Source organism: Mastacembelus armatus, chromosome 21 (assembly GCF_900324485.2).
Source record: "Mastacembelus armatus chromosome 21, fMasArm1.2, whole genome shotgun sequence".
Taxonomy (NCBI): Eukaryota; Metazoa; Chordata; class Actinopteri; order Synbranchiformes; family Mastacembelidae; genus Mastacembelus; species Mastacembelus armatus.
In genome coordinates, this window is record NC_046653.1 from 7,985,768 (window position 1) to 8,007,504 (window position 21,737).

At 39.4% G+C, this 21,737-nt stretch overlaps 3 protein-coding genes across 3 annotated transcripts; 2 read left to right on the top strand and 1 right to left on the bottom strand.

The window, feature by feature from the left end:
• Positions 1-294: 294 nt before the first annotated feature.
• On the top strand, positions 295-3,715 carry cryba2b (crystallin, beta A2b). The gene is given in 6 exon segments (XM_026295704.1): positions 295-433; positions 436-527; positions 1,327-1,523; positions 2,536-2,677; positions 3,028-3,170; positions 3,491-3,715. Coding segments are annotated over 6 exon segments (861 nt in total). The 3' UTR covers positions 3,639-3,715.
• Positions 3,716-7,721: 4,006 nt separating this feature from the next.
• On the top strand, positions 7,722-10,704 carry fev (FEV transcription factor, ETS family member). The gene is made up of 3 exons (XM_026295811.1): positions 7,722-7,897; positions 8,569-8,640; positions 9,618-10,704. The coding sequence occupies exons 1-3, from the start codon at positions 7,849-7,851 to the stop codon at positions 10,157-10,159; spliced, it is 663 nt and encodes a 220-aa protein (XP_026151596.1). The 5' UTR covers positions 7,722-7,848; the 3' UTR covers positions 10,160-10,704.
• An 8,943-nt stretch (positions 10,705-19,647) lies between these two features.
• Positions 19,648-20,553, bottom strand: LOC113123702 (cyclin-dependent kinase 5 activator 2-like). The gene has a single exon (XM_026295940.1). The coding sequence runs from the start codon at positions 20,551-20,553 to the stop codon at positions 19,648-19,650; it is 906 nt and encodes a 301-aa protein (XP_026151725.1).
• Between the last annotated feature and the right edge of the window lie 1,184 nt (positions 20,554-21,737).

The window sequence follows — 21,737 nt, forward strand, 5'->3', positions numbered from 1 at the left end:
TATACCAGATTTTCCAAATGGTTCTACAACATGTCATCCACTGAACTCTTTCTAGATCAAGCATTGGAAAAGTCAGAGTTAAGGATGCTCTCTAGATGGAACTGCTACACATCCTAATGTGCCTTGGGCCCTTTTCCCATCATCAGACAGAGAGAGAGAGAGGGAGAGAGGGATACTGGGGATCAGCTCCCAGAATGTGTCTATTATCCTGCCACACCAATCAAACTGTTGTGTCAGTATGTTACTATTGTATAGTCCTGGGTCAGGTTGTCACTGACCATGGCTGCCATATTGATGACTAAGTCAGTTTAAGGCTCTCAGGACAATGGCGCTCTGGAGCCTCCACAAAGCACGGGGCTAATGTGCCGCTTTCAGCCGGCCCGCTCAGTTGCTGAGTGTGCAAGGCTACTGGGCAAATGGAGTGGCGCAGGTCCAAGGGGCCCAGCCCTATAAAAACACAGGCGAGGGTCTCGTCCCCGACATTGATTATACTGGATCTGTCCCACCTCAGTACTGTCTGTAAGTATATCAGCACACTGCCTCAGACTCAGCTAAGAAACCGCAATCAGGGGACAGCTCAGTATACTGGGGCGGAGTAAGCTGGTTTATACCTCAGCAGCCATTTTTATAGGGAAGACTAGTGAGATGATGCCTTACTGCTCTGCTTGTATCTGGCCTGTAAACATCATAAAAACATTGTTTTGCTTAGAATAAAAAAAATCAAGCTAAGAGTATTTAGAAACTCTGGAAAGAAATTAAAAATTCTGAAAATATCATACTTCAGGTTATACCAAAGACGGCATCATGCTGTTGCTTACAAGAGAATATGTGGTTTGCTTTTGTGGTATTTACTTTAGGTACGACTGCGACAGGTCAGTTTCAGGGTACTGTTCATAGTCAGGAGACATGTTAGTTCACTGAATTTCCTCAACTCATACAGAGTCAAGGCTTCACTGTGCAGAAATGGAAAAATGATGAATGAGTGGAATTTATCTCTTCCAGTGTCACCTTTGGAAAGAGACCTTAACAGATATTTCTTTCCAGAGTTAAGGTACAATAATATACTCTTCAGAAAGGCACCAGTACAGCACATTTTCTCTGTATCTTATTAAAACTTGTGCATCTTCAAACTAAAATACAAGGATTGTAGCTGCAGCAATAATCTAGATAAACCATGCAGTTTAAAAGTATTAATACATTACTTCATTCATTTTCCTTGGCATTTTTTGACAGCATACCTACTCCTACTTTGGACATGCAGGTCTTTTTATTACTTTGATCAATCCTTCCATCTATTTAATACAGAACATTTTTGAAACCCTCTACATTCTTCAGAGAGTAACCCCCAAGGCAGAAGCAGCAGCCATGAACACTCAACAGATGGAGCAGATGGGCCAGTTCAAGATCACAGTCTGGGAGGAAGAGAACTTCCAGGGAAAGCGTTGTGAGTTCATGCTGGAGTGCCAGAACATCATGGAGAGGGGCTTCAACAAGATCCGTTCCATCAAGGTTGAGAATGGACCGTAAGTCACTATTGTTCACGTTCACCTTCATGTTCATGTTCATCTGCTTTTTAAAATTTTTTTTCCTTTTCATCTCTTGCTCTACAACTAAGCTCTTTGTTTTCCATATATCATCATTTTCACCTCTTGCCCTTTTTTAGATTTCTTTGTCCTCTGTGTGGACCACAATTACTATTTCACCCAAGTTTGTTCATATATGAAATAAATATGAAATAAATTTTCATGTTAAGATCTGATTCAATGATTTGTTAGAATCAGGTTAAAATCCTACTTGAAACTGGATTTTTAAGTAAACTTTGCATTGGTACCTTAAAAAAGAAAATAATGTTAAATTAAGAGCGAATTTAATTTTTACAGTATTATGGTCTGTGCTTTAAAGCAGTGGATAACTGAAAGACAGTTTTTCCCTTTTTTGCCACAATAACATTATACAATCACATTATTTACTCTAAACTTTAATTTTATCTGCTTGAAAAAGTTTGATTAAAACATGTCTCACACACTAACAGCAATCAACTGCAGAAATGGCAGAATAACAAAAACCATAAATTGCATTCTACAATGTTATTACTTTGCTAGTTGTCATGTATCATTTGCATGCATGTGTGTGTGTGTGTGTGTGTGAGTGCATTCATCCAAGTGTGACCCTGTTGTGATATGAGTTGGCTGTGTGCAGCTGCCGGCTGTGAGCCAGAATGGCTGAGTGACTGGTGATCAGATAAACCTCCCTCCCCCCGTGCAGCAGTAGGAGCGGTGGAGGCAGGAGCAGCAGTATTTAATGTTTGTTTTGTGCTCCCAGTGACAAAAGAAGCTGCATGTTGTTCTTACTCGAGGCCATTCTGTGGGAGTTCTACCGTTTAACGACACTTACACTTACAGCTTTGCCTCAAAACTACTTTGTATTTAGTGGTTCCTAATAGCTTTGTGTGTATTTATGGGCTTTGCATTCTTTATTTTCTTTTGCTTACTCTTGGCACACCTCAACATTTCTATCCTCCCTTCTTTCCTCCAGTTGGGTGGGTTATGAGTACCCAGAGTTCCAGGGACAGCAGTTTATCCTGGAGAAGGGAGACTACCCTCGCTATGAGGCCTGGAGTGGAAACAGCAGCTACAGAACCGAGCACCTGCTCTCCTTCAGACCCATCAAGTGCGCTGTAAGCTCTTTCATCCTCCCATTCATCCTCTTTTTACTAGTCAGCATCTGTCAACTGCCAAACAAGAAATGGCTTACTAACCAGCCCCACCCTGCTGCACATGACCCACTGCCTATCCCTCTCAAAATCTGCTGTACTATTTGAACCAAAACATTCATGAGTCTTTACAGACAATATTTAGGCAATATATAGTCAGATATTCTGACACCAAGTATAAGATGGGTTTTCCACATATGTTCCATGACTTTTTGCAATAGCTTTCACCTGTCCAGTTCCCAGTTACTACACCAGCACCTTACCTGGCTGTAGCAGCACCGTCACACTTTCTCCTCTCTGTCTCTTTCCCACAGAACCACAGTGACAGCAAAGTGACCCTGTACGAGTGTGAGGACTTCCAGGGTCGTAAGTTTGAGATGTGTGATGACTATCCCTCCCTACAGGCCATGGGCTGGTGCAGCAAGGAGGTGCCCTCTATCAAAGTCAACTCAGGAGCGTAAGTCATACACATTCCTCCTGTCTCATGTTTTTGCCCTTTGCAGCCTTTAATCTCATATCCAGTATAATTTTATAGTTGTACTTATAGTTGTATTTTTTTCCCAAACATTTTGCTATAAAATCTAGTGTGTGGCAATACTGTAGAGACAAGCAAGCATGCTGAGACAGGTTAACCTATCCTGACTGGGTGGAGTATGGGCAGGACTTTTAAGCAGCCTCAGAGTTTCACTGAATTTAATGAAATGATTTTAAGTCATAATGACTTTAAATTACAGGTTGGCATTGACTCACCATCTTCCTCTCTCCTTTTCTCTGCAGCTGGGTGGCCTACCAGTTCCCTGGTTATCGTGGCTACCAGTACATCCTGGAGCGAGACAGACATCAAGGCGAGTACAGAAACTACAACGAGTACAGCACCCAGGCGCACACCAACCAGGTGCAGTCCATTCGTAGGATCCAGCACTAAGCCTTCATTCTGCCTGCCTGACCCAGCCTGGGGAAAAATAACTCTCCCTAAATCTTTTCTTCAACCTGAAGCGTGGACAGACCACCATCACAGAACCGTAGATGGACAAACTCTTTCTATCACTCTGTGGCTCTGCATGTGTGGATATCTAAGTAGCTACTTCTACTGCCATGCTAATGCATGTTCTTGAAATAGGAAATAAAGGCTTTTCTTCAAAACTAGAGACTTTTGTCTTTATTTTCCCTTACAATGAAATGTGTTAACCCTAGTTAACAAATAACACTTAAAATAACTGACTATATCGAACCGTCAATCAATTTGGACCTTTCCATACGTGCAGTGAAAAAACAGAGCCCATATTCTTTTTTAGGGCTAACAAGCGAGGCTGCTATTAGAAATAGGTTTTGCTTTGTATTTATTGAAAGGACACATATTATTTAGCCTTTTAGTAAACATACATGGAAAGATTTGCTTCTGTCAGGCTTTAGGATGTGTAATATTGTTCTTGTCAGACTGTATTTCTTTTTCCAATAAACTAGAGCATGAGATTACATTTGTTTCTATTTTTTGTTCTGTGACTGTTCTGGCACAATTAGCCAAAGTGGCCAATAAAGTGAAGCTGTAGAAGCTGACACAGCTGGTCATTTTGACATGGTAATAACAATGCACATTAGATTACTGACATATAAAATTGAGTAAAATTATAAATCATCTCTTAAAAACTGAACCAAATAAAATTGTTCTTGCTCTTGTTTGCTTTGTAAAGTCATGAAGTAGTAAAAGTGCTGTGCAGCCTCACCCACCAATCATCATCATGCAGTCATTCAAATGGCCTCAATACTCTGAGCAGCTCAGAGAGGCCAGCAGAGGTCCTCTGAGAGACCAAATGTAATGTTTTAAGTTATTGATGAAAAGTAGGTATACACTGTCCAAGGTCCTGAACCCTGGTCTGGTGTGTTCTCAGATGAACTGCAAAGGCATTTACTCAAATTCACAAAGATGAACAGTTAGTAGGTGTGTAACAGAAGCCACCAACTTGTACCCATCAATTTCTGCCCTTAGTCTTCATACAGTGTATGTTGTTTGATATTTATAATATTGTTCAAATATTTGCCTTCAGTTTATCTGAAAAATTCAAAAGCACTGGACAGTGATATATTTAGTTAATGTCCAAAATATTACTACTTTTATACAGAATTGATTATTTTAATCAAGATGAAAGACATTATCCCTTGATTGATTCCCTTGTCATACATTTATAAGACATAATTAACACAGGCAGACCCATCAGATAAGGAGTTCCAAGCTGCAACTAATGAAACCTAATATCAAAAGGAGGTCTTCAGTATATGCATCAAAAACATTCATGAAGATTTATACAATTTGTGATCTACAAATTTAAAAGTGGTCCATTTAGTTTGATGATTTGATTCATCATCACAGCCTTACACACAACAGTAACTCATATGAAAACTCTAGTAACTTATCATTTGTTTGTTTATTCTAATGTGATTCCATCATGTTTATCTTACAGTCACACGATCCTGGAATGTGTTTACCTCCACACAAACTCCTCCTGTTGGTCCAGGACATGGGATTCCGTGTTACACACCCACAAACCTGCACCGGCTCCCAGTCCCACACCCAAAAAACCAGGATCTCTTAATAAATGTGTAACTGTGCACACACACCTTTCTCAAATATACATTCCTCTGCAGACTGATTAAAGAGGGCTGCACTCAGACTTGTACAGGAGTGTAGTAAGTTGCGAGCCAGGGTACTTCAGTAACAAAGTTCCCAGCACCAAGGTAGGTTAAGACTTTACTGAGAAACTCTATAGAGGAATTTTGATGCCAGATCTGCAATGACATTGTTATATAATAGATTTTAAAACAGAGAATTTTGTTTAAAATATAACATTATATTATTTAGCTTCAATGTGCAAGTCATCAAATGTCTGCACTTGCTATTGAATGGATTACATTTGCAATGTAGTTAATAATTAGACAAATCACCTGAATAACATGGTGTTGAATGATGGTTTAATTTCTTGGAGGTTAGGCAAAATACCATGGTTTCAAATGCCAAAAGCCTACTATTAGATGCTGACTTTTTTCTTTTTTGATATCCAGTCAATTCTGACCTATAGTCCAAATTGGTATGTTGAGCTAACAATACTTCAGTAGTTTTAATGGAAGTAATCAAACAAAACCATGTGAATTTCCTGAAAACATGTTTGTTTATTTCTAATGCTGGTGGATTTTTGGCCCCCATGCTGATCACCATCTGGAGGTGACCCCCCTATTTATTTACCAGTCCATCAATGAATACAGTCTAGCTTTCGAGGCTTGTTTTAAGTTGCCTGCGACTCGTACTTGGACACAGGCAGCTAAAGCAAGTCTGGGACGCCAGAGACACACACCTTACAAGCCCAGCCCTGAATGGAGCTGCTGCTGTGTGAAGAACGGGAAACCTAGATTCCAGCTTTTCCCAGGAGGAGGAACCTGGGAAACATACTTTATTCTAAAGAAATATGCTTCTACCACTTATACAATGTTTTGTTCACTTTAAGAGGAAAAACCTAATAAGACAAACAGAAAGATGCATGCTATAACTGACTATGTAGTTAAATAAAGAAAGTGTTGTGAGCATGTCAGGTGACACCCTACAGAGGAAATACCTAAATAGGTTTTGAATTACTAGCTGATCATTCCCTAGCTATGAAAAGTATGATTTCATTTTGAGATTAGAAGATTGTCTGCTGGGTAATGCAATGTTGTAATTCAGTTTTAAAATATTCACCTTTCTGATTTAAATTTTTGTGTTTGTGCTTTTTTTTTTTGTTATGAATTTTTTTGAGAGATTTTTCTGAAAAATTGACCTTTTTCAACATTTCCACAGTTTCACAGAATCATTGTAAATGAGCTGTGTTTTAATTCCACAGTGCAGAGCTGTATAACTCATATTTCTTTCATTTTATTCCTGAATAGCAGACCTGCAGCACTAGTGACTGCACTTTATGTCATGACACGTCACTGCATTTTACTGAAGGAGAAGGAAGATGCCAAACCACACAAGTTCACTACACAGAGGCTATGTCAGTGTCAGTGTCTGTTTTAACAATTTTTTTTTTAAATTATTGCCTTTTGCTTACTATTACTTTAATCACTCCCATGTGTTTTAGCAATGGTTTGTCTTTACTGCAGCTTTCATAATAAAAGGTTTTGATGTACTGTTATAGACCTGATTGATCACATTGAATTATGCTAATGATGTGGTGTATGATATTAATTTAGTCATAAAATCACTGTGCTGTGCTGTATATAAGCCAATGATATTTGCATGTATTTTCATCTGAATAAAATGCCTGAAATGTATTGAATATATATGAATGTAGGAAACCTACATGACATGCAGCCAATGGCCTGTATCCAATGTTTCATCTTTTGCTCCTAAATTACCAGGATCACTGATAATACTAAATACAAGTGGTGTGTACGGACTATATAGTGCAGTAGCAGAAAATCTGAATTTAAAGCAAGGTCATAAAGCCCATAGGCATTGCACATACCACTGCTTCCAAAAAAAAAAAAAAACCCCCAGACAGAACTAGAAAAATATGAGTGGACATGATAAGCACCAGAAGCCATGGTTTTAACGTTACAACGTCATTACCCTCAGATTGAGGCCATATAACCTTAAACCCACAAACAGAAGGTTAGGTGGGATGAAATGTTCTTGTTTTCCCATGTGCAGTGAAGCGTGCTTTTCAAGGCAAATATTCTTTCTCTAACATGAAGCAGGCCTTTGTTGTTTGCCGAGAGGTAAAGAGGCGGAAAAGTGAGGAGGATCTGAACTGGTTTCCATGTCAAACACTTCAATTCACCATAGAAACTCAGATCTTAACGCGGAAACTTTATTAAACTGTGATGGTGGATTGATAAGGGCCGAATTTCTATCGGCCTCTTTTTATTGTGGGCACCAGGCAGGCTGACAGAGGTAAATTGCTCTTTTAATTAAAGCAATGCACCAGGGGAAATTGCTGTCTGAATATTGTCTCAGAGATGGGGGCCAGTGACAGTTGCCTGGAAACTTCAATCTGTCCAGCCGCATTTATTCCAGATCACAGTTATGAGATAAAGTTTAATAAAAATCTTTTCCTGCGCCACCAACGAAATGAAATCCAACCCTTTCTGAACAACTGAGCACAATGAGGCAGGACTGCGGAGGAAACCTCATGTTCAACATGTATCTCTCAGGTTCGTCATTTTGTCCGGTGAAGTTATAGAAACAGCCTTTAACGATATGATTTTTTTTTTTTTTAGTTTTGCTCGGTGTCGTTGTCCTGAAGCGGTGATGCTCCGTTTCCAGGGCAGAGCATTGTTCAGCCTTTCCCATCTCAAAGCCCGTGTACTCTTTTGTCGGAAATCGGAAATCCTTTTTCCTGGACGCGTTTCCTGGCTTCTCCCACTGGAGACCGCAAAGACGACATGCTTCACGCATTAGACCGCGACTGGACCAACGCACAATTAAGATTTTAATCTGTTTTAAACTTTTTTGAAATTTGAAGATTTTATTTAACATTGAATGTTATTTTCAATCGTATGTACCGTGCAGGTGGATTTGATAGCATCTTACAACATTTTATAACAGCTGTGCTCTGACAACAGATTTAAAGATATGATCCATCTTTAAACTACATTTTATATGATTCGCTTAGTTTCTCAACGTGTTGCTTGTTAGAAGCAATGACAGTTCTGGACATATGTGGGTTTTTTGTTTCCCCGGCGAAGAAATTCGTCGTTTTATTTTGAAGCAGAGGGTCTGATAAAGGCCTGCGTCTGTTCCAGAAATCATCTTATAATCGCTGAAACAGGATGCGTATTGACTGATGATGATGATGATGATGATGTGTCTGATTTTATTTCAGATCCAACAGAAAATCTGCTGAAAGAAAGCAAAGGGACTTCATGGGGTCCAATAAACACAGGAGTACAAAAAGGTAAGAGAAGCCAGCCAGGAAGGGAATAAATGCTATTCTCACAGTGTCACAGTTTACAGTTCATATTCTATTAATTACAGTACTGGAAGACAACACCTGGAAATGTTAATAATAAGTATAAAAACATAATAATAAAGGATAAATAATTATTTTGTGGTCCTATTTTTAAAGAAACAGCTTTTGGTAAGACATAGTAACGAAAAAAACAATTAATACTAACCTATCATATTAACCAGTTATCTTAATTATTAAAGCAAGATTCAAATTCAGTAAAAATATTATGTATTTGTTTTTGTTATAGGTCTAGTTAAAATGCAATAAATAAACACCTCCGCGTATTTTCTGAATTCATACTCTCAGTGTGCAGATATTTCAATTTGCTGATCACAAGAAATACAGTGATCGATAGCTCCACGCAAAGAAATGTTTAATAATAATAAAATAAATGAGGTATATACCTTAAAACGAAGCAAGATTAAATCGCCACACAATAAAAGCTGCGCATGATGTTTGCAAGAACAAAAATATATGAAAACCATCAGACAAATCATGTTTGAAATGTTAATGCTGTCCAACAAATATAAAATAAGGTGCATGTTGAATGAATTTCAATAACTGGACCATATAATCCACGAAGTAAGGAGGAAACTAAATCTAAGACGCAAAGAAATAGGAAATTTTCTGAAGGATAGAAAACTGACACGTTAAAATATCAAAATTGAAGATTTTTTAATTCAAAACAAACTCTAATGTCTCGCAATGTGTGTGTGTGCTGGTGAGTGTCATATTATTGGCTAACTTTTGATAACTGATGAATGATAATATACTTGCAAAAGTGATAAAAAGACCCATTTTGCGCAGACATCCATTGATATCGAATGTCACTGTTATTATCATATGATTTAAAAAATTATTCTCATGCTTGGCACTAAAGGACCTTTTCATATTAACGCTGGGGTCTGTTTTCTTTCTCTCAGGCAGTGGGCAGATTCAGCTCTGGCAGTTCCTGCTGGAGCTCCTCTCTGATAGCACCAACATATCGTGCATCGCCTGGGAGGGCACCAACGGCGAGTTCAAGCTCATCGACCCGGACGAGGTGGCCCGGCGCTGGGGGGAGCGCAAAAGCAAACCCAACATGAACTACGATAAGCTGAGCCGGGCGCTGCGCTACTATTACGACAAAAACATCATGACCAAAGTCCACGGCAAGAGATATGCCTATAAGTTTGATTTCCACGGCTTGGCGCAGGTGTGCCAGCCGTCCACTACGGAGCAGGCTATCTACAAGTTTCAGGGTAACTTCTCCCCAATTCCCTTCTCCGGGATTTCCAAACTGAACCTCGTGGCTCCCGGCGTGGGGCCGTCGGGTTTCTCCTACTGGCCTGGTTCTCCTCCGGCGGCCCTCTACCACAGCCACAACCTCCAGCCTCCGGGGCCCTTTGGCACCGTGTCTTCGTCCCACATCAGCTGCGTCAACAACATCAACAGTCTGAGTAATATCAACAACCATTACAACTGACTTTCAGCGTATCTTTCAGCCAAACTGGAAGATCTTTAACACCACCAGTGCTCCAGCAGTGAATGAAAGGACAGATGACACAGAACGCAGAAGGCTCGATATGTTTTTTGTTTTCAAGGATTGTTTCAAAAAGCCTGAAGATACAGATGCTGCTGAAACCACGGCTGTGTGCAAGAAAGACGCCCTCAAATTTGTACTTAGCTCTAAATATTTTTAACCTCGAGGCTAACACATTTTATCAATCGGTTATTAAAGCCATCGAGAGGATCACATATCACATTACGCACAGTGGTTTGAAGTGTTACGCACGGCATTTCAAAAATTATATTAGTTCATTTTAACCCGGATAGGGAATTTCATAAGGAGCTATTAATTGAAATCGGAAATCAATAAACGTTTTCTTCTTTGAAATGAACAAAATTATAGATTATTATTTAAAAGATTAAAAACCTTTTTCTACAAATCCTCATTCCTTTCGCTTTCCTTTCTTATCCATTCTACCGGTTACTCCATTCTGCTCTGGGCATTTTGTTTGCTGTTGCAGAAGTGGGTGTGTTTGCGTCACATCACGGCCATTTATGGAGAGCTGGCGCCATCTTGTGGCTTTATAAAATATACAAATGCCTGCTGTATTTAATCATTTTCACTTTTCCTAAATATTTCACATAAACTATTTCAAAAACTATCTGAAATCTCGTGCACTTGTTACTTTAACCCAGAAATCAAATCACAAGGTCACACCATGTAGAGACATGAAGAATAAATTCAACTTGACTCACGTGCAATAAAAATAGAAGTAGCACAAAGAGACATAATTTGTGTGACATCTAGTCTGAGGTAAATAGAAACAGAAACTGTGAATCCTTAATGACTTTGTAAATACTGTAAGGTAGAAAGAGGCTCAGGCCATTGCTGCTTTTTAGTGATTTTGAAGTGATTTAGAATGCATTCATTAACAAATGCTCATACTGACTGTACCAATGGAAAACACATGAAGTAAATAAAACCAGACTCTTATGAACAAATGTCTTTGTCAGTATGCCTGTGAATGATGAACACCACAGAGTTTTGGGTCACATTCTAACATGGGGCAGCCATCCACGCTTTATGTTGTCTGGTTTTGTGTTAAGTGGTGAGGTGTATTCTCCAATGTACACTTTTAAATGGTTTTGTATTCAGTCTGTTAAATGGTATTAAATAAAGCAATTGATATGAGAGGAAATGTACAAGCTAAAACAAGGACCTATAGAAGTATTCGAATATTATACAGGGGTGGCCTGTGATCCAGGCGAGCATCATTTACCGACAACGACAAATATTCTGTAAGAAAAAGACGAGCCCACAATTATTCAGCTTTATAATGTGTAAGTGGTCTAAAAGAGAGTTTCAGTGAGCCAACCATCCATATAACATGTAAATAAATAAAATATCAAAATCCCTTTTAGATGCCATGCAGATATGACCTAATTTTGATGAAAAGGATGCTTACTGATGTGTTTACTGGGACATGGCTCAGGAAAACAGAAGACTATAACAGGAAGCATTGACAGAAAACTTAAATCACAAAAGTGACATCAGTGGCTTTAAAAAAAAAATCTAAAATCTGTGTATTTTGATATTTTAGCATCACTTTCGGCACTGTTGCAGTGCCGAAAGTGACTTACTTAACAAATCTTTAGTGTAACCATGTGGGGGCGCCAGCACTCTACCAACATCAGAATCACGTTTACATAACAGTGTAACCACAGAGTTGGTTTAAAATAGAAGATAAAAGCATCTGCAAATAGCAGATTAACCCAAAACCTGATTTTATGACAATGCAAACTGAGCATTATCAGACAAGGGAATGGACATGAGAGTTATTATAAAAAATAATCCCTCTGTAAGAATTATAAGTGGACGCTCAAAATTACACCAATGGTTTTGTTGTCATATTTGGAAACCTGGGCCACGATCAGCTGTAGTGATAAAGTAGTAATAAAGAATATGCTTTTTTTCCAATCTTCATTAAATCTGGTCAAATTATGGACTTACAAATTCACATTTTAGCAGTGAGCAAAGATTAAGATGCAGAAAGTGTGTGTGTGTGTATGTATAGAGGGGAGGGTCACCTATCCTCAGTAACAGTGTTTGTGTGTGTGTCCTGCATATCAATAGGGAGGAAAGACATAGAGTTGCTATTGACAACTGAAACTCTATCTTCCTCTCCTGCCTAGGTCTTTTAGTCAAACACACCAGCTGAGAGAAGGAGGTGCATATCCTTAATCTATTGTTCACACCCTGTAGACTACATACTTCTTCTAATAGTGGAAACTCCACGAGTGAGTCATTTCCACAGCACTGTAATCGTCACCGTCTTCTCAGCCAGCTGCTCTGAGACTAATCTGCTGTTCTTATTGTTGAGCACTTATCCCCTCACTTCTTGTATAACACACTAGGTGGGTGTTCTTCCTGCAAGTGACAGTATTCACATCGTGAGCGCTGAAGATTGACGAGTGAGATCATAGAGGAGGACAAGCAAACAACTAAAGAATATTTTAGGATATCTGGCCACTATAAGCAGATAAGGACTACTTATATTAGAGACTTCTGTGTGTTATTGGCCATTTAGCTTTCAAACCTTTACAAAAACAGCCTAATCTTTACATCACCACAATGAATGTACTTTGGCAGCCACTGATTTCAGCTGATCTCAACATAATGTAAAGTTCATCTTAAAAACATGAACCACCATGTACACATGGCTATCTTTACTTTTTGTCAAACTAACTGCAATAATAGTTTTAAATATTATTATGAAGTTTTCTGGAAGGTGTGTTTAGGTAATGATAGGAAGCTTTGACAAATGACAGCTGAGAGTATGTTGTACCACTCTACTTTTACAGGCTATGAGAAAATAAAAAATTAGAAGGAAAATGTGATTTTGTTATTTCTAATATTAAAATGTTTGATATTTGTTGGTGGGTCCTCAAGCCCAGGATCTTGAATTTATTGGACTGAAAGTCTATTACACGCCCAGGACAGAATATAAATGGGGAAAAAACTGACTGTTATTGCATGTAATCTGGCAGATATCCACAAGTCATGTACTGTGAAAAAAAAGAGGTCTCTCTGTCCCAGCAGTGTACAGTGTTATTATTAGGACATAGAGTAAGGCAGTCAGTGGGCTCTGTGTGAAGTGCTGCAGTCAGTGAGTCATTCTTCCAGCTGGAGAGAGTGGTAATGAAGGCTCAGCTAAATTAGAACGGTACACCTACATGGGGCTGAAATAGACTTGAGAATAAGAGGCAGACAGAAAGAGATGTGGGGAAAGGAGAGCGATACTAAGAGCGAACAGCAATGAACCATTTACGCCAATGTATTGTACCTTTTTATCATGTCTGGGCACAGACCTAGATTCTCTCAGCTAAAAAAACACACAAAACAACCCCAGAACATAGTGTTCACACTCATTTCTCTTTGTTCTCCACCTCTGATACATGAAAATGTATAAAGTGTTTTCATTAACCCACAAATATTCAGGTAAAAATACAGTGGAGACATAGATTTCCTACCTAAATATGGTAATTTCACCCTTACTGGTGTTGCTGTAAATGGTTTTAGGTACTCTTTAACATTGGATTAATGATCAAAATAAAATAAAAATGTGAAGACATTTGGTACCAATTAATCCTTGTGAAAATACAGTAATGATTATCTTGAAATGCTGATTTGTTCATTCAGATAATGGTGTGCGATTAAAGCACCTGTAGACTTCAAAATCCAGCCTCGGCTTTTCTCTGTTACATAAAACTAAATGGATGAATAATCATGCAGATTCATGCAGTGTGAAATGATTCACTGGCAAATAAAGAAAAGAAAATAACAATGAAGACTGTGTAGGTGCGTGGTGAATGAAGGGATTAGTATAGTGTTCTGCTGTGGTTTGTTGCATGTTGTGTAACAACATCAATTTAAATATGAAAAGTGTAATTTCAACATGCCATTATATAGTTACAGAACATATGCAACATGTACAATAACATTAAATTAAGTATATCATTCTTTGACTTGGTAACTTGGCAGAGTTACCCAGCTAAATCTGACCTAATGTAAAAGTGGTGACCAACTCTCTTGCACTGCAACTCAACATCCAAGTAATCTAGTTAAAGGGATTAGCAGGCACTAGGTGTTATGTAGGAAGAGGACAGCAAAATAGACATAATCCCTATAGGGCGTTCCCTCAGTTGGTCCAGATTTGATCATGTTGGGTGTAGTTGACAAAGGCTAGATCAGAAAAATACCCCTTTACTAGAGAGAGTGGTGTAAACCCAAGTAATTAAAAGAGGAACTACTATTATAAACATGTTACTTAATTACAATAAATAATCAAAACCTACATTTAGAGACTGCTTAGTAACATGTTTTTTATTTTCCTGATGTATCACCATTGGAGGAATAAGAATAATACTGTACATTAACACCTTAATGTTAAAATACATTATTAGACTGTTAATACTGATGCATCACCATGTAAGCAGCATTTTACTATTCAACATGGATCTATGTGACGTATTTCTACATGTATTAATCTTTGCTTTGTGACCTCTTTCACTCTTGAACACTTATTTAAATTAAACCTTTCCCTGGTGTAATTACCAGAAACCTGAAAACACCTGAAATGTAACTGTTTTTTGAGTTAAAATCTCATACTGCTGATTTAATACTTAATAATGCATTGCATTTCATCATGTGTGTTTTTATGTAAAATATCAACTGGGAAAAGTACTCCTTGTAAAGTACAAGTGCCACGAATTCAAGTTCAAACACGTGCATAAATATACTCAGCTACCTTCCACCTGTGGCAGGAGATGTCATTGAACATAGGTTTGTTTTACAGTCTTACGCTGCAATCCAGAGACTGTCACTCAGTCCAGAGAGACCAAAGAAGGCTGATGTGTAGCATTATACAACATCACATGGCTTCACTGTAACACAAACTAAAATCTAATAAGAATGTAATAGTTATTCAAAGTGTTTGTTTTATTCTGATTATATTTTTGTGCAGGTAAACATTTATCACTTTCAGAAACCTGGATAATCTTATCCTGGATTAACTAAACCTGAATCTGTAGAAATAAGGAAAGGTTGATGTCATTTTTTATTACTGTCAATACAATGGAGACAACACAGCCAGCAGAGCAGTAAACACAGCGGTATCAAAGCAGAGGTAAAAACTGACAGAGTGGCTGAATGTGGACACATGCCTGCACGGACAGATGTTCGTGCTGTGCACAGTGTGTGTATGTCTTCTTATTGATCACCACAGTGTGTATGTGTTGTGCAGTGGCTCAACCCACGCTCAGCTCCTCACAGCTCACTTTGTCCAGCTCTCATTCACTTACCTACCCGTTACTATAGAGACACAGTGGAGAAGAATGCAGAAAGCAGGCTGGCAGACAAGAGACCTGGGTTGAATCTTAATACTGAAGAGAAGGCTCACAACATGGCTCTGGGAAGCTGTTACATAACACTGCCAGAGGATTCTGCCATGAAGTAGACCTGGAAAAAGACAAAAAAAGGCTAAACAGGCATATTTCTCCCATTATAGTGTGTTGTTTTTGCACAGATTCCCTTGACAGACCAGAATATGTCATTCTTCAGTTCATATGAAAGTTGAATAAGTAAGAACATTATGCACAATTAGTGTTTAAAAACACATGGCAGTGAGTACTGGGCAAATAGATAAAGGGTTTGAATTTCAAAGAAAATGTTATATGATATGCTGGTTTATTCCACTAGAACAAACCTATGTTCATCAACCTAGTGACAGAAGCAATACTGCTAGGGTACATGTTTCAGACGTACACATGACAATTTGCAGTCAAATTAAATATAAGAGTTTAGTTAAAGTCAGTGTTAATACTAAACATTGGTATACTTTGATTGTTTTACATAGTTCAGAATAATTCACATTTGAGCCTATGCATCGACTGGCTTTTTATGGCAGTAAACAAAATAAAAAGAAACCTGACTATCTCTCTCGTCTCCATCCCTCCGCATCCTCATTTGTCTCTTTTGGTTTTGTTTTCATTCTTGTTTTCATTTCCTTTGTCTAACTATTTCATTCTTGTCCTTTTTCTTTCATGATTTTTTGTCATGTCTTTGTGCCTGTAAATAAATACTGTATGTTACTACATAACAGACAGGGGGAGAGAGAGATAGATAGAGATAGAGAGAGAGAGAGAGAGAGAGAGTCACAAATAGTTGTGAGACTGCAGCAGATTCTAACCAATCACATGAAGGAACCCTCAGGCCCACGTGTCTTATTCATAAAACCAGGAGGTAATCCTTATCAATCCAGCTCAATTCTGCCATACAGTAAACCATGAATGTAGACTGCTCTAAACTAAGGAACTAATGCAACTCAAGGATGGCATGTTTATATATAAATAAATATTACATCATCATTATTATTATTCTGTATATCTCTGGACATTTTTATCAATAGGTGTGAGGCCAGTGTATGCAGATTGTATGCAGATTCCTACTGTGTGAGGTTTTTACAATTAATGTAAGGGTTTAGGCGTCTGTGTTCCCATTTCAGTATGTGGCCCTGATTGGAATACCCAGGACACACAGAAGATACCAAAAATATCCTTTATATGTGTCAGCACCGTTACAGTTGTCCTCGATGATCAACAGAGCCAAATCAACTGCAACATACACTAGGATATAATGAAACCCTTTCTACAGATAGCTAGATAGATAGATTAATAGATAGTATTGATTTTTGTGTGTATTTTTACAGATTTGCTCTAATAAACTGTGCCTTTATTGTTGTTATTTAGAAAAACACCTGTTTTATATAGCTTTTCAAATAAAAACAGAACAAAGAACATGACGTGCACTGATCTTAAAATAATAAATGGGGAAAGAAAATAGACATAATCCCTATAAAGTGATTTTAAAACACCTCAACCACATTGTGGGTGAATAGGAGTAATATAGTTTATCTAGTTTTGCCAAACCTTCCCTAAATTATTGAGCTGTCCCAGTCATCAAATGTAAATCTACCAATCCCGACTGACCCCTTGGAATCTGAGCTCAGGTTTTCAGAAGCTACAGCACCCACTTGTAACGGTTAGCCACCTCACTGCCACATTTTCACCAACGATTTGGAGTTTTAATATGTCACGTTTTTTTTCAACCTTGAAATGTTTTTCTAGTAAAACTCCCTCCATGAGGCTGAGTACATATGATTTCCATTCAATTTCATGAACAATTCCCCTGTCCTTGTCTGTTAAGAGTAAACTTTTTTAATGTAAAAAGCTTCAGTATCGTGGCAACCAATGGAAATCTCATGGGTTTCGGTCTCATGGCAACTGAATGGTAGCATCCCTAACACATCCCTGTAAGTCTGTTCGTCATGGACTTATTTCTATTGCATAACCATGTCTCAAGGGCTCCATTCACATCAAGGATTAGTGGGTGGTGTGAGTGGATAAGAGGCTAAGTTAAGTACTGCTTTATTGAACTGCAAGGTTTGTTCACACATGGGACACAAGCATGTGTGTTCACCCATTAGGCTACACAGGGTAATGCACACACACACACAAATACAAGACAAATGGACAAATAATCAACACAGTGCAAAAGAAAGCAGAGGTCCTACATAAGTTTGGATTTATTTCATCGTGGTCACCATAAGGAAATACTGTATTGACTTTTTAATAACACATAGAGAGAATGAACGCAACCGTGGTGCAACACCACAGACAACAAGCATATTTAAATATCGATTTTCATATCTGACATATAGGAAAAATTAACTGTACAAAAGATTCACAAATGATCATCTTAGGGCGATGCTTGGTGCCAGTAACTGTAAGACTTAATGGCAAAGACCCCAGTGCCTGAAACACTACATGACCATTATGTTATACCACTGTGCAAAACATCAAGGGTTTGTTCGTAGCTGTGCAGAATAGCAGCATTATATTCCACTTTCCAAGCAATGGTTTCACAGCACAACATCACAATGATCACTTCGAAGGACCATAATACTAAAAACTGTCAAGTTTGCCCTATAAGTTTGGTTTCAGATTTGAAGTCCAACCACTTTTAGCTTACAGAAACTGCATGTGCAAATGATGGTCACTTAATGAATAAAACCTTCACATTCAATATTTACATTATGAAGAATCATTCTTCCTGAGCTGACACAACAGGAAGTTAAATAAATCCAACGAATGGAGGCCCACAGCACATTTACAAAGCAGAGCAAAAATACCATTCCTGACCTTCTGTTTTCTTAATGCTTGAACTACATTATATGCAGCCACCTTGAAAACCAGAAGGGGAAAACAAAAGTGTGGGATATGCACATGTAAACTATATAGTCTCAGGCCAGGAATATTCTATAATTGGCACATATGAGATTTCATTTAAATCTATTGAAAAACTGTACATTCTGTCCAGTCTCTGCAACAGGTTTCAAAGCAGTACATCACAATGGCCAACATGTACTGAAAGGTAACACATAACAGTGGCCTCAGCTGACAGTTTGCTGTACAGCCATCTATGGCCCCATTTAATGCTGATTATCACATTCCACATTTTACATTTCTGTTCCCCCAAACCATCATGTTCAACTTAAACCAGCAACACAATTACAAGTACATTATTACAATATTTTGCCTGTAGGCAAAAACCATTAGTTTTATTTCAAAATGGCAAATTTGGTGTATTTTTCTTTATTGCACAAGGAGTTCAAATTTGTAATATTCTAACCAGGTGTTACAGTGACTACACATACAACAATCATTTCTTTTCTGCAGGAGGGGCCCAGGGTTTGCAGGTGGAAACTATTGTTTTTTCCATTTATGTTACCCATTGAGAAATATCTACAGTTATACCAGAGAAAGGTGCTTCTAACATTTGATGTGTTTAGTCTGACTGCAAACCTCTGCTTACAAGGCTTAGGCTGATGTCCTCAAAGTGCATTGAGTTGACTGTGGTGATCCTAAAACCAGGCCTGGCTCTGCTGTGGACAAACGACGAGAGTAGGTGGGTAAGAGGGAAGAAATAGCTGCACAGGTCAGCACCTCGGACAGCTCCGCCTCTCCTCCCCACACAACGCACACAATCTATTCAGGTCGTGCCTGGAAGCTCACTTCACTGCGCCATCCACGCAGTTACCCACAGAGCAGACTAATCACGAATGAAACGGGGATTTGAGTGTCCCTTATAATTTGATTTGTACCACGAAGTCGACTCCTGCGTCACTCAAGGGACAGAACAAATGAGGACAATGTACCACTGGCATGCATTGATGAAGTCTCCTACAGTGTATGAACACCTGAAGTTACTGTAACATCGTGTGTAACATCATGAGAGTGCGATTCAGCGCACACGCGTTGGCCCTTACATTCAAAACCACCGTTATGTGATTTTGCAAAACATTCATTTGTTCATTAAGAAAACACCACTGTCTTTGCTCTGCGACGTCAGCGATCCAGGTTTGACTCGTTGGTATCTCGTTGGTTTTTGAGGTCCTGGAAGACCTCGGTGAAAAAGTGCGGGTCTGCATTGAGCTGCAGCATTTTAGCACTCATCCTGTTGATGATCCGGAGCGACGTGTCCCAGAAAACGTCCTTGTTCGACTCGATCATGAACGGCTTTAGTGGGTAGGAGATCTCGTTGCCCATGTAGGAGTAGGCGAGGTAGAGGCAAGTCTGAAAGGTGCCCTGCAGCTCGGCCGGGCTGTCGACACTGTCCGTTATCGTGTCTTCGCACAACAGGTACACGAACACCAAGTTGGCCGGTGTGATGAAGCCCTGGTCCTGCCAGCCCTGGAGCAAAAGAGTCCGGTCGATGTTTCGGAACCAGAGGATCACCTCTCCGCTGTTTAAATCCTTCAGTTTAAAACACCTGCGGCACATAAAGTCCCCCAGGCAGCGCAGCAGCTCCCCCGTGGAAGCCTGGATGACTATCTTCCTCGGCGACACCAGAGCCAAGCTGTTGGGTTGTTTCTGGACCGAAGAAACCCGCCCGTTTGGTACGACAGCGTCGCTGTTTTGCGTGGGGACCGTGGGGACCGTGGGGACCGTGGGCACCGGGACTGGGATGGGCGCTTTGGGTTTCTTCTCTTCGGTTTGGTGCGTTTTCCTGATGTTTTCGTTGTTGAGCTGAGCCACCTGGCTGGACGGGAGTTCGCGGGTGGGCAGCGGGTTCGGGGTCACTTTCTTGGCACTCTTCTTGGCCGAATTGGCCACCAGCTTCTTCCAGGAAAGAGAGACGAACATCGAGTGCCGCTTGAGGCTCTTGTCATTTTTGAGTCCATCTCCTGCGACCTCAGCATCCATAATAGATGCCTTTTTAGTCGCGGGAGATATAGAGAGGACGGTACCCATGACTGCAGAGGAGAGAGCCGCGATGGCGTGGATGCTACTGCAACTTCAAAGCACAATCTTCTGCTGGGTGAGAGGAGGCGAACAACAGTCACGACAACGACTGAAACTCCATTTAGCGTCTCTTCCCTCCGTGTGGCCGCTGTTTGGCGGCGGTGGATTAAGCTGGGGCTGGTTTTGACGGTCAGGGTTATTCCAACAGGAGCTCTCTACGCGCCTACAGGACGCTGCGGCACAATCCCACGGCTCTAACCCCAAACGAAGATTAGTCGCTCTGCGTTATTGGGTAGCTACAACGAACCAAAAGTGCAGTCACCGACTGACAGCAGAGACAGCCAATGAGAAAGCCAATCAATGATCCAATCATCTGGGCCGTTGTTTTTAGGTTTCAGATCTTCTCAACTAGTGCAGTTATTTACTTTTTCCCACCAGTGTTCGTCAGTGTTGTGATTTTACATTGTCAAGCTGAATTTACTATCCATGTTAAGTTTCATTTTCATCAATGAATGGGTAATACACTCTTCAGTGCACTGGAGAACCTAAATTGGCCAGTTTGGTCTCATTGGAGACCTTTTGATCACTTACAGTTAAGTCTATTCAAGCAGCAGCCACCCTGCTTGGCACATCAAAAGCAGCCACAGACATCATAAGATGAGCCCTCCTACACACATATCTGGAGCCTCATTATCATGGTCTGCAATCTTGATCTTTACAGTCATGCTATTTGACCCAGATATCAACTGTGAACGGAACAAATATTAGCAAGTGGGAAATCAGCATGTAGACCAGGGACTCTAATCATGGTATCATGGATCATCATGGCCTTGGTCAAACTCAATTTCTGCCACTTTTTTGTTTGTTTGTTTAAATAGTGATTTGTCACAATATGTCACATATTCCACCTCCACAAAAAGAAAAGAAAAAAGAAAAGCACAAGCAACAAATTACAGAGTGCAAAAATATCCTCGTCTCCTCATTTGAGAACATCTGACAGCACAGAGTTCATATTTCCCTCTAGTCTGTAGAAGAATGTTCCCTGATGAGCTACCAGAAAGAAATCTCTACAAAATGTTTGTGCCAGCTCAGGGCAAACCCCAAAATGTTTTCTAGAGTTTGTGTTATGCCAAATTCCCAATAATTCAATAATGTTTAAATAACAAAAAAAAATCAGGTGCATGTGATTCAGC

Excerpts from the sequence above, each read along its gene's own strand:
- fev (XM_026295811.1), top strand. The coding sequence starts at position 7,849 with ATGAGGCAGGACTGCGGAGGAAACCTCATGTTCAACATGTATCTCTCA. Across the intron at positions 7,898-8,568 it reads GTTCAACATGTATCTCTCAG|ATCCAACAGAAAATCTGCTG; the intron begins GTTCGTCATTTT and ends ATTTTATTTCAG. Across the intron at positions 8,641-9,617 it reads AAACACAGGAGTACAAAAAG|GCAGTGGGCAGATTCAGCTC; the intron begins GTAAGAGAAGCC and ends TCTTTCTCTCAG.
- LOC113123702 (XM_026295940.1), bottom strand. The coding sequence starts at position 20,553 with ATGGGTACCGTCCTCTCTATATCTCCCGCGACTAAAAAGGCATCTATT.